Source organism: Trachypithecus francoisi, unplaced genomic scaffold (genome assembly GCF_009764315.1).
Source record: "Trachypithecus francoisi isolate TF-2019V2 unplaced genomic scaffold, Tfra_2.0 Lachesis_group1, whole genome shotgun sequence".
Taxonomy (NCBI): domain Eukaryota; kingdom Metazoa; phylum Chordata; class Mammalia; order Primates; family Cercopithecidae; genus Trachypithecus; species Trachypithecus francoisi.
In genome coordinates this window covers 5,929,745-5,942,405 of record NW_022681454.1, presented here as the reverse complement: position 1 = coordinate 5,942,405, position 12,661 = coordinate 5,929,745, and the positions used below count along the sequence as shown (strand labels likewise).

Genomic DNA, 12,661 nt, shown 5'->3' with positions numbered 1-12,661 from the left:
TAGGCCCCAGTGTGTGATGTTCCCCTTCCCGAGTCCAAGTGATCTCATTGTTCAGTTCCCACCTATGAGTGAGAACATGCGGTGTTTGGTTTCTCTTCTTGTGATAGTTTGCTAAGAATGATGGTTTCCAGCTGCATCCATGTCCCTACAAAGGACGCAAACTCATCCTTTTTGATGGCTGCATAGTATTCCATGGTGTATATGTGCCACATTTTCTTAATCCAGTCTGTCACAGATGGACATTTGGGTTGATTCCAAGTCTTTGCTATTGTGAATAGTGCCGCAATAAACAAACGTGTGCATGTGTCTTTGTAGTAGAGTAATTTATAATCCTTTGGGTATATACCCAGTAGTGGGATGGCTGGGTCATATGGTACATCTAGTTCTAGATCCTTGAGGAATCGCCATACTGTTTTCCATAATGGTTGAACTAGTTTACAATCCCACCAACAGTGTAAAAGTGTTCCTATTTCTCCACATCCTCTCCAACACCTGTTGTTTCCTGACTTCTTAATGATTGCCATTCTAACTGGTGTGAGATGGTATCTCATTATGGTTTTGATTTGCATTTCTCTGATGGCCAGTGATGATGAGCATTTTTTCATGTGTCTGTTGGCTGTATGATGTCTTCTTTTGAGAAATGTCTGTTCATATCCTTTCCCCACTTTTTGATGGGGTTGTTTGCTTTTTTCTTGTATATTTGTTTGAGTTCTTGGTAGATTCTGGATATTAGCCCTTTGTCAGATGAGTAGGTTGCAAAAATTTTTTCCCATTCTGTAGGTTGCCTGTTCACTCTGATGGTAGTTTCTTTGGCTGTGCAAAAGCTCTTTAGTTTAATTAGATCCCATGTGTCAATTTTGCTTTTGCTGCCTTTGCTTTTGGTGTTTTAGACATGAAGTCCTTGCCCATGCCTATGTCCTGAATGGTACTACCTAGATTTTCTTCTAGGGTTTTTATGGTATTAGGTCTAACATTTAAGTCTCTAATCCATCTTGAATTAATCTTCGTATAAGGGGTAAGGAAAGGATCCAGTTTCAGCTTTCTACTTATGGCTAGCCAATTTTCCCAGCACCATTTATTAAATAGGGAATCCTTTCCCCATTTCTTGTTTCTCTCAGGTTTGTCAAAGATCAGATGGCTGTAGATGTGTGGTATTATTTCTGAGGACTCTGTTCTGTTCCATTGGTCTATATCTCTGTTGTGGTACCAGTACCATGCTGTTTTGGTTACTGTAGCCTTGTAGTATAGTTTGAAGTCAGGTAGCGTGACGCCTCCAGCTTTGTCCTTTTGACTTAGGATTGTCTTGGCAATGCGGGCTCTTTTTTGGTTCCATATGAACTTTAAAGCCGTTTTTTCCAATTCTGTGAAGAAAGTCATTGGTAGCTTGATGGGGATGGCATTGAATCTATAAATCACCTTGGGCAGTATGGCCATTTTCACGATATTGATTCTTCCTATCCATGAGCATGGTATGTTCTTCCATTTGTTTGTGTCCTCTTTGATTTCACTGAGCAGTGGTTTGTAGTTCTCCTTGAAGAGGTCCTTTACATCCCTTGTAAGCTGGATTCCTAGGTATTTGATTCTCTTTGAAGCAATTGTGAATGGAAGTTGATTCCTGATTTGGCTCTCTGCTTGTCTGTTACTGGTGTATAAGAATGCTTGTGATTTTTGCACATTAATTTTGTATCCTGAGACTTTGCTGAAGTTGCTTATCAGCTTAAGCAGATTTTGGGCTGAGACAATGGGGTTTTCTAAATATACAATCATGTCATCTGCAAACAGGGACAATTTGACTTCTTCTTTTCCTAACTGGATACCCTTGATTTCTTTCTCTTGCCTGATTGCCCTAGCCAGAACTTCCAACACTATGTTGAATAGGAGTGGTGAGAGAGGGCATCCCTGTCTTGTGCCAGTTTTCAAAGGGAATTTTTCCAGTTTTTGCCCATTCAGTATGATATTAGCTGTGGGTTTGTCATAAATAGCTCTTATTATTTTGAGGTACGTTCCATCAATACCAAATTTATTGAGCGTTTTTAGCATAAAGGGCTGTTGAATTTTGTCAAAAGCCTTTTCTGCATCTATTGAGATAATCATGTGGTTCTTGTCTTTGGTTCTGTTTATATGCTGGATTACGTTGATTGATTTGCGAATGTTGAACCAGCCTTGCATCCCAGGGATGAAGCCCACTTGATCATGGTGGATAAGCTTTTTGATGTGCTGCTGAATCCGGTTTGCCAGTATTTTATTGAGGATTTTTGCATCGATGTTCATCAGGGATATTGGTCTAAAATTCTCTCTTTTTGTTGTGTCTCTGCCAGGCTTTGGTATCAGGATGATGTTGGCCTCATAAAAAGAGTTAGGGAGGATTCCCTCTTTTTCTATTGATTGAAATAGTTTCAGAAGGAATGGTACCAGCTCCACCTTGTACCTCTGGTAGAATTCAGCTGTGAATCCATCTGGTCCTGGACTTTTTTTGGTGGGTAGGCTATTAATTGTTGCCTCAATTTCAGAGCCTGCTATTGGTCTATTCAGGGATTCAACTTCTTCCTGGTTTAGTCTTGGGAGAGTGTAAGTGTCCAGGAAATTATCCATTTCTTCTAGATTTTCTAGTTGATTTGCGTAGAGGTGTTTATAGTATTCTCTGATGGTAGTTTGTATTTCTGTGGGGTCGGTGGTGATATCCCCTTTATCATTTTTTATTGCGTCTATTTGATTCCTCTCTCTTTTCTTCTTTATTAGTCTAGCTAGCGGTCTGTCAATTTTGTTGATCTTTTCAAAAAACCAACTCCTGGATTCATTGATTTTTTGGAGGGTTTTTTGTGTCTCTATCTCCTTCAGTTCTGCTCTGATCTTAGTTATTTCTTGCCTTCTGCTAGCTTTTGAATGTGTTTGCTCTTGCCTCTCTAGTTCTTTTAATTGTGATGTTAGAGTGTCAATTTTAGATCTCTCCTGCTTTCTCTTGTGGGCATTTAGTGCTATAAATTTCCCTCTACACACTGCTTTAAATGTGTCCCAGAGATTCTGGTATGTTGTATCTTTGTTCTCATTGGTTTCAAAGAACATCTTTATTTCTGCTTTCATTTCGTTATGTACCCAGTAGTCATTCAGGAGCAGGTTGTTCAGTTTCCATGTAGTTGAGCGGTTTGGATTGAGTTTCTTAGTCCTGAGTTCTAGTTTGATTGCACTGTGGTCTGAGAGACAGTTTGTTATAATTTCTGTTCTTGTACATTTGCTGAGGAGTGCTTTACTTCCAATTATGTGGTCAATTTTGGAATAAGTGCGATGTGGTGCTGAGAAGAATGTATATTCTGTTGATTTGGGGTGGAGAGTTCTATAGATGTCTATTAGGTCCGCTTGGTGCAGAGATGAGTTCAATTCCTGGATATCCTTGTTAACTTTCTGTCTCGTTGATCTGTCTAATGTTGACAGTGGAGTGTTGAAGTCTCCCATTATTATGTATGGGAGTCTAAGTCTCTTTGTAGGTCTCTAAGGACTTGCTTTATGAATCTGGGTGCTCCTGTATTGGGTGCATATATATTTAGGAGAGTTAGCTCTTCCTGTTGAATTGATCCCTTTACCATGATGTAATGGCCTTCTTTGTCTCTTTTGATCTTTGATGGTTTAAAGTCTGTTTTATCAGAGACTAGGATTGCAACCCCTGCTTTTTTTTGTTCTCCATTTGCTTGGTAGATCTTCCTCCATCCCTTTATTTTGAGCCTATGTATGTCTCTGCATGTGAGATGGGTCTCCTGAATACAGCAGACTGATGGGTCTTGACTCTTGATCCAGTTTGCCAGTCTGTGTCTTTTAATTGGAGCATTTAGTCCATTGACATTTAAGGTTAATATTGTTATGTGTGAACTTGATCCTGTCATTATGATATTAACTGGTTATTTTGCTCGTTAGTTGATGCAGTTTCTTCCTAGCCTCGATGGTCTTTACATTTTGGCATGTTTTTGCAATGGCTGGTACCGCTGTTCCTTTCCATGTTTAGGGCTTCCTTCAGGGTCTCTTGTAAGGCAGGCCTGGTGGTGACAAAATCTCTAAGCATTTGCTTATCTGTAAAGGATTTTATTTCTCCTTCACTGATGAAACTTAGTTTGGCTGGATATGAAATTCTGGGTTGAAAATTCTTTTCTTTAAGAACGTTGAATATTGGCCCCCACTCTCTTCTGGCTTGTAGAGTTTCTGCCGAGAGGTCTGCTGTTATTCTGATGGGCTTCCCTTTGTGGGTAACCCGACCTTTCTCTCTGGCTGCCCTTAAGATTTTTTCCTTCATTTCAACTTTGGTGAATCTGGCAATTATGTGTCTTGGAGTTGCTCTTCTGGAGGAGTATCTTTGTGGCGTTCTCTGTATTTCCTGAATTTGAATGTTGGCCTGCCCTACTAGGTTGGGGAAGTTCTCCTGGATGATATCCTGAAGAGTGTTTTCCAACTTGGTTCCATTTTCCCCCTCACTTTCAGGCACCCCAATCAGACGTAGATTTGGTCTTTTTACATAATCCCATACTTCTTGCAGGCTTTGTTCATTTCTTTTTCTTCTTTTTTCTTTTGGTTTCTCTTCTCGCTTCATTTCATTCATTTGATCCTCAATCGCTGATACTCTTTCTTCCAGTTGATCGAGTCGGTTACTGAAGCTTGTGCATTTGTCACGTATTTCTCGTGTCATGGTTTTCATCTCTGTCATTTCGTTTATGATCTTCTCTGCATTAATTAATCTAGCTGTCAATTCTTCCACTTTTTTTTCAAGATTTTTAGTTTCTTTGCGCTGGGTACGTAATTCCTCCTTTAGCTCTGAGAGGTTTGATGGAGTGAAGCCTTCTTCTCTCATCTCGTCAAAGTCATTCTCTGACCAGCTTTGATCCGTTGCTGGCGATGGGCTGCGCTCCTTTGCAGGGGCAGATGCGCTCTTATTTTTTGAATTTCCAGCTTTTCTGCCCTGCTTCTTCCCCATCTTTGTGGTTTTATCTGTCTCTGGACTTTGATGATGGTGACGTACGGATGGGGTTTTGGTATAGGTGTCCTTCCTGTTTGATAGTTTTCCGTCTGACAGTCAGAAGGACTGTCTGTTGGTCTGTTGGAGATTGCTTGAGGTCCACTCCAGACCCTGTTTGCCTGGGTATCAGCAGCAGAGGTTGCCGAAGATAGAATATGCTGAACAGCGAGTGTACCTGTCTGATTCTTTCTTTGGAAGTTTCCTCTCAGGGGTGACGCCACCCTGTGAGGTGTGGGGTGTCAGACTGCCCCTAGTGGGGGATGTCTCCCAGCTAGGCTACTCAGGGGTCAGGGACCCACCTGAGCAGGCAGTCTGTCCGTTCTCGGATCTCAACCTCTGCGTTAGGAGATCCACGGCTCGTGTCCTTTTAATCTGAAACAGTTCTTCAGCCTTCCTTTGTTTTCATGATAGTGACATTTTGAGAGCTTACAAGTCCATTATTGTATAGATTGTCTCGGTCTGGGTGTGTCTGCTTCTCTTCATGACTGGATGCAGGTCGTGCATTCTTGGGCATCAGCGCCATTGACGTGGTGTGTTGTTCCCTGTGCATCAGATCGGGTGTCCTGTGCCATCTGTCCTGGCTTTTTTTGAAATAGAGACAAATGTCTTGCCCTGTCGCTCAGACTGGTGGTGTAATCATAGCTGACTGTAACCTTGAACTCCTGGGTTCCAGTGATCTGGACTCAGCCTCCCCAGTAGCTAGGGCTGCTGATACATGCCACCATACCCGGCTAATTTAAAAAGGTTATTTGTAGAGACAGAGTCTCGCTCCGTTGCCCAGGTGAGTCTCAAACTCTTGGCCTCAAGCCGTCCTCCTGCCTTGGCCTCCCAGAGTGCTGAGATTGTAGGTGTGAGCCACCGCTCCTGGCTGGTGGTGTTAGCTTTGGTCACTTGGCTGAGGTGGTGTCCCTCAGGTTTCTCCAGCAAAAGGTTATTTTGCTTCATGTAATGAACAAGGAATTTGTAGGAGACACTTTCAAACTGTGTAAAAATCCATTCCTCATGCAGCTTTCCCCACGGGTGTAAGCATCTGGCGATCATTTCCTAGCTCCATCAGTCTTTCTCTCCTTACTAGGCGGCTTCCCAAGAGCTTTCCGCCTCCTCCATTAATTTCTATGTTTGTTTATTTGTACCTATACGGACGAGTGGATTTCTCTTTTATTGAGTGAGTTATAATCCATTGTTCTCATTATTTGATTAAATTGTTCCAGATTGAGCCAGTGGGAGCCTATCCAGGCTGGCTACCGTTTCTTTCAGACATGTCCTAGTATTTCTTTGAGAACTTTCTTTTTTTTTTTTTTTTTTTGAGACGGAGTCTCGCTCTGTCGCCCAGGCTGGAGTGCAGTGGCCGGATCTCAGCTCACTGCAAGCTCCGCTTCCCGGGTTTACGCCATTCTCCTGCCTCAGCCTCCCGAGTAGCTGGGACCATAGGCGCCCGCCACCTCGCCCGGCTAGTTTTTTTTGTATTTTTTTAGTAGAGACGGGGTTTCACCGTGTTAGCCAGGATGGTCTCGATCTCCTGACCTCGTGATCCGCCCGTCTCGGCCTCCCAAAGTGCTGGGATTACAGGCTTGAGCCACCGCGCCCGGCCACGAGAACTTTCTTTCTAGTCCAGCAAGATGCTGCAGGCTCATCTTGTACTTTCTAGTAACTCCTGGAAGCCATTTGTTTTTAATGAGTGCATTGACACAGTGCATTCCACACAGTTTGTTTTGTATGAATACTACCAGTTGGGATTTATTTGTGTTATTTGGAACTTCTGTTCACATGTTCTTTGGAGAGAAGACCTTGTGACCATCTCATGAGTAATTTTCTTTTTATGGTATGTGAATACTCGTTATAAATAGGTAGTACAGATTTACCTTGTACATAATTTAAGCTAGAGGTTATGTACTAAAGCAGCTGTTACTCTTAAACACTAATTGTGTACTTGAAATTTTAATTTGTGTAACAACCTTGTAGAACATGGGGCAGTGTGCCCTTGTTAAACACAGGAAACAGGCTCAGAGAGGTTCATATACTGGTCCAGTGTCATGTGGCTAATGAATGGTTGAGCCAGGGTTTCAATTCAATTTAGTCTGACTTCAAAGCTTACTTTTTCTGATACCCTTTGTTATGATATAACACATTTTCTTACTCTAAATTATAGAATTAGTTGAATAACGAAAAGTTTTTTTGTTTGTTTGTTTTTGAGATGGAGTCAGCTCCGCCTCCTGGGTTCATGTCATTCTCCTGCCTCAGCCTCCCTAGTAGCTGGGACTACAGGCCCCTGCCACCATGCCCGGCTGATTCTTTGTATTTTTAGTAGAAACGGGTTTTCACCATGTTAACCAAGATGGTCTCAATCTCCTGACCTCGTGATCCACCCACCTTGGCCTCCCGAAGTGCTGGGATTACAGGCATGAGCCACTGCGCCTGGCCAACAAAAAGTTTATTTCTGGCTTAAGGTCTTTCTCTTGCTGCATAATTCAGTGTCTGTATGAAAATAAAGTCTGAAGAATTAAAGTACATGGTTCTCAGAGGAAAGTTGACTTGTTTTTATTGGAGTGGTTCTGTCCTGCTGTTTCTTTAATTACCCAGAAATGCCCTAACCTTGTTATTTTCTTCCTATAGGAATTTGCTTGCTAGAAAACAAAGTGCAAGACTTGACAAACACAGTGACCTGGGATGGAAGTTATTTGGGAAAGCGCCACTCCGGGAGAATGCTCAGAAGGATTCAAAGAGAATGCAGAAGGTACACAAGATATGAAACCACAGAAATAGGCTGTTGGATGTGTTCAGCATGTATTCATGAACCTTGCAAAAATGACCATATTGAGTCCGAAACTGGAAATCGCTTTGTATTATCTGCATGCCACGTTCCTCAAATTTAAGTCTGTATTCAGAATGTGGATGAATTTAACCTTCATTTCTTATAGCTTGTAACATGCACAGAGGAAAGTCCATGTGACAGAGGTGGGCTCTAGATGTTTATAACGGTATTTAGACAGAGCTGGGTTCTCGATGTTTATAACTGTATTTAATCCGTGTTAATAATAGTTGCAAATGTGTTTATCATCAAATTTGTATTGTTTGATATTAAACATTTCTCCCGTGGGTTTCTTGGAGCTCACATCCTTCTGTGCTGCTCTGGGACAGGAAGGCGAGGGCCGTCATTCCCCGGCTCTGCTGGGACGCCGTTCCCTTGCTCCCTCTGAGGCTGCCTACTTTTGGGATGGGGATGGGGTTCCCGGTCAGGCCAGGCCTGCATGTCCTCACCACTGGGCTGCCTGGCTCCTTACGATGGGAGAGATGCCTCTGCTGGATGCTTGCTTATGCACGGACACAGCAAATCCACGGCCCAGGCAGCCCTGACGGTTGCCGCCTGCAGCTTCTCCTAGGCCCTGAGTCTCAGCTGGCTCGGCATCCTAAGAGTCTGCTGTCTGTCCCCAGCACCGTGGCGTTGCCCCCAGCACCCTCGCTCCTCTCCAACCTGAGTTTTATATTCATTGACATTTGCTCAGTAAATACTCCTGAGGCTCCACTAAGTGCCAGACCTCATGCTTGGCATCGGGGTTGGAAGGAACACAGTACCCATGCCCAACAGCGTCCCTGTGGAAAGATTCCAGGGCAGGTACAGGAGGAGTGGGGTGACATGGACAATTGAGGTTAAAGGTGTGACAGGAAATTAATTGCTATGGGGATCTTGTACTGAGTGATTACTGTATGCTAGTTCTGATTCAGCACTTGTGTTTCTAGTTCCTTTAAAACTCGCAACAGGGCCGGGCGCGGTGGCTCAAGCCTGTAATCCCAGCACTTTGGGAGGCCGAGACGGGCGGATCACGAGGTCAGGAGATCGAGACCATCCTGGCTAACACGGTGAAACCCCGTCTCTACTAAAAACTACAAAAAAAAACTAGCCGGGCGAGGTGATGGCGCCTGTAGTCCCAGCTACCCAGGAGGCTGAGGCAGGAGAATGGCGTGAACCCGGGAGGCGGAGCTTGCAGTGAGCTGAGATCCGGCCACAGCACTCCAACCTGGGTGACAGACCAAGACTCCGTCTCAAAAAAAAAAAAAAAAAAAAACTTGCAACAACCTGGTGAAGAAGATAGTATTATTAACTCAGTTTACCAAAGAAGTGCTGAGACACAGAGGCTGAGTGACTTGACGTGCAGGGTCACATTGCTAGTAAGTAGCAGAGCTGGAAACCGGCCCCAGGCAGTGGGGTTCCAGGACCCCTTTTGCAGGCAGGGCCAGGCAGGTAGTGGGGACAGCACGAGATAAGGACGATGTGCAGCTGAGCCCAGGAGGCTGACTGCCAGGAGGAGGCTGACTGCCCGGAGGAGGCTGACTGCCAGAGGAGGCTGGCCATGGGGCCCGTGTGCTGTGCCCGGTAGCCTGCCTCCAACCCCAAGACTTTGCAGAGCCTCTGAGTGTTTTACTTAGGTAAGGAGTGATGGCATCACCCTGGGTAAGAATATGGCTCTCGGGCCAGCCCAGGCAAGAGAAAGTGGGGTCTGGCCCAGTGCTGTGTTGTGGGGTTACAGAGGATGCCCCTTTAAGTGCTAAATGGATGAGGAGTGACTTGCTGGTGACCTGTTAGGTGTAGGGAGCGGTTTGTGGGGGGGTGAGGCTGGGGCACAGTGTTGAGGCTCCTGGGCAACAAAGTGGGTTTCCACGTGCCACATTCTTCATGCGCCGGCAAGTTAAATTTGGTTTGAGTGTTATCTGCCATTCTCTGCTTGTTGATTATTACATTTTGAATTTGAATCACTTATTGTGTAGGCTTATTAAAATAGCATACAATTAAAGTATGATAAGTTTGTATGCAAAGCTCAGCTATAAATTTCTTAGGAAATTAAATAGCCAAGCTGTTATAAAGTTTTTAAATAAATCACTTAAAAAAAGCAACAGTTACATTAAATAGATCTTCCCATGGCACTTAATATCACTTACATCATGTTTGAACTTCTTTGTCTCTCTAAGACCCGGTTTTTTTTTTTTTTTTGAGATGGATTCTTGCTCTGTCACCCAGGCTGGAGTGCAGTGGTGCGATCTCGGCTAACTGCACGCTCCGCCTCCCGGGTTCACGCCATTCTCCTGCCTCAGCCTCCCAAGTAGCTGGGACTACAGGCGCCCGCCACTGCACCCGGCTAATTTTTTGTATTTTTAGTAGAGACGGGGTTTCACCATGTTACCCAGGATGGTCTTGATCTCCTGACCTTGTGATCCACCCGCCTCGGCCTCCCAAAGTGCTGGGATTACAGGCGTGAGCCACTGTGCCTGGCTTGACCCTGTTTTTTTTTTTTTTTTTAAGGAGAGCATGGATTATGTTCTTGACCTTAGAGGATTTTTTTTTCTGTGAACTGAAATGACTAGGCCAGCTCATTATGTGGTAACACAATACTGCCAAGATGAGGACCATCTGCTTCCATCATCAATAATGAAGAATGTAACTTACCTGCGTGAGTCATTCAATCCTGCCCGGGACCTGCTTGCTTGTCTCTGGCCCTCTCATCGCTCATCTCCCAACCCATGGGACTTGGGGAAGCCTGGGAGGGGCTCAGGGTCAGGGACTCAGCACTGTGGGGAGGCCTCTGGGCTGCAGGCTGGGACTGGCTGCTGTCATAGGCATCGGCTCACACAGCCTGCACTGGAGAGAGGCAGGCGCTGGGGCCGTGACAGCCTAGACTTGTGATCCAGGATAGTGACAACTCCAGTTAGAACCGAAGCCTAGAGAAGGTGTTGAGGAAATTCCTTTTCCTTCTCTGGAATTTTTCTTATTACGTGAGAGAGCAGCATCACGTGGTGACATAAGAACATGGACTTGGGAGTTAGACTGCCTGGGTTTGTATCCCAGCTGTGCTACAGTTGGGTTGTATGACTTTGGGCAAGTTATTTAACCTTTCTGAGCCTCATTTTCCTCATCTCTACAGTATGGAGAACAGTAGCACCTGCCTCCAAGGAGGTGAGGATTAAATGGGTGAATACACACATGCACTCAGAATAGTAGTGAATGTAGAAAGTGCTGTGCAAGTGTTTGCTGTTACTGTTGTTTCTTTCTTATGACAAGTCAACCTTGAACAACAGGAAATGAAACGACGGAACACAGTGTGAGAGAATGAGCCTCAGCTCTTCAGTGCGTTCTTCATCTGCTTGGCCAACAAGTACTGAGCCATGTTGAGGCCAGGTCTTGTGCTGGGCACTGGGTGCCCAAGAGCAGTTGGGTTGACCTGCCTCAAGGAGCCTATGGCTGAGCTGGGGTCAGGTGTACACACCGGCCAGGAGCTTTGGACCCTCCTCAAGGAGCCTGTGGCTGAGCTGGGGTCAGGTGTGCACACTGACCAGGAGCTTTGGACCTGCCTCAAGGAGCCTATGGCTGAGCTGGGGTCAGGTGTGCACACTGGCCAGGAGCTTCGGACTTGCAGGCTTGGGTTTGGTTTCTGGCTTCACCACTTTTTGTCTCTATTGAGCCAATGACTACTTATCAGTTTCCTCATCTGCTAAACGGGCATTATGATAGCTACTTGCTTAATTGTTCTAAACTAAGGGATAACGTGCATGTGGTATATTTTTGCCCAGGGTTGAACATAGTGAGTCCCCAGCATTATTAGTCAAGGAATGGATGTCTTGACTTTTAATCAATAGGTCCAATTTGTGGTGTCGGTCCCATATGTGGTTTGCCCAGGACATTTGCCCAGTACATCGGATTTTATTCTACCTGGGCTGCATTCTCTTGGCTTAGGCCTTATATATTACTATTTTGGGGAAATACTGAAATGTTAACTTTTAGTTATCTTTTCAAATTTTTTTTTTTTTTTTTTTTTGAGGCGGAGTCTCGCTCTGTCTCCCGGACTGGAGTGCAGTGGCCGGATCTCAGCTCACTGCAAGCTCTTTTCAAATTTCATAAAAATTTTTGAAAATTAGGCCGGGCGTGGTGGCTCAAGCCTGTAATCCCAGCACTTTGGGAGGCCGAGACGGGTGGATCACGAGGTCAGGAGATTGAGACCATCCTGGCTAACACGGTGAAACCCCGTCTCTACTAAAAAATACAAAAAACTAGCCGGGCGAGGTGGCGGGCGCCTGTAGTCCCAGCTACTTGGGAGGCTGAGGCAGGAGAATGGCGTAAACCTGGAAGGCGGAGCTTGCAGTGAGCTGAGATCCGGCCACTGCACTCCAGCCTGGGCGACAGAGCCAGACTCCGTCTCAAAATAAAAAAAAAATTTTTGAAAATTAAGTCATATTTTTTGTTAACCTCGGTGGTAGTTTGAGAGAGATTTTCTTACGAGGGGAAACAAAAATGACCACGGGTAGGAGAATAACAATACAACAGTGGCTGTCAAGGTGCGGTCCGCAGAGTAGTCACATCAGCATCACCCGGGCATTTGCTAGAAATACACGTTCTTGGGCCTTAGTCCAGACACATCAAAATAAGTTCTGGGGCTGGGGCCCAACAAGTTTTAACAGAAGCTGCAGGTCATTCTAATGCATGCTAGAACGTAAGAACTATTGGTATGCAGAGAGAGAATGTCAGCTATTGGAAGGAAATAGCCATCTTTGCCACAGCTGGTTAAATAAAGGGCCCAAAGCACACCAGCCAGGCAAATTCCAGTAACTGCTGGTGAATCAGAGTTCTTGTGGATAAAGATGGGAGCATGTATTTGGAGAGAGTTGCCTTCAGGCCTC

At 44.8% G+C, this 12,661-nt stretch overlaps 1 protein-coding gene across 6 annotated transcripts in view; it reads left to right on the top strand.

Moving 5' to 3' along the window:
- The window catches only part of TBC1D14 (TBC1 domain family member 14), a 129,828-nt gene that overhangs the window by 56,614 nt on the left and 60,553 nt on the right, over positions 1-12,661 (top strand). For all 6 annotated transcript variants that reach the window (XR_004437795.1, XM_033213671.1, XM_033213670.1 and 3 more), the window contains one exon: positions 7,610-7,730. Coding sequence is in view for 5 of the 6 variants with exons in the window: in XM_033213671.1 (XP_033069562.1) it covers positions 7,610-7,730 (121 nt within the window). In the remaining variant the exon portion in view is untranslated. The remainder of the gene's footprint in view (positions 1-7,609; positions 7,731-12,661) is intronic.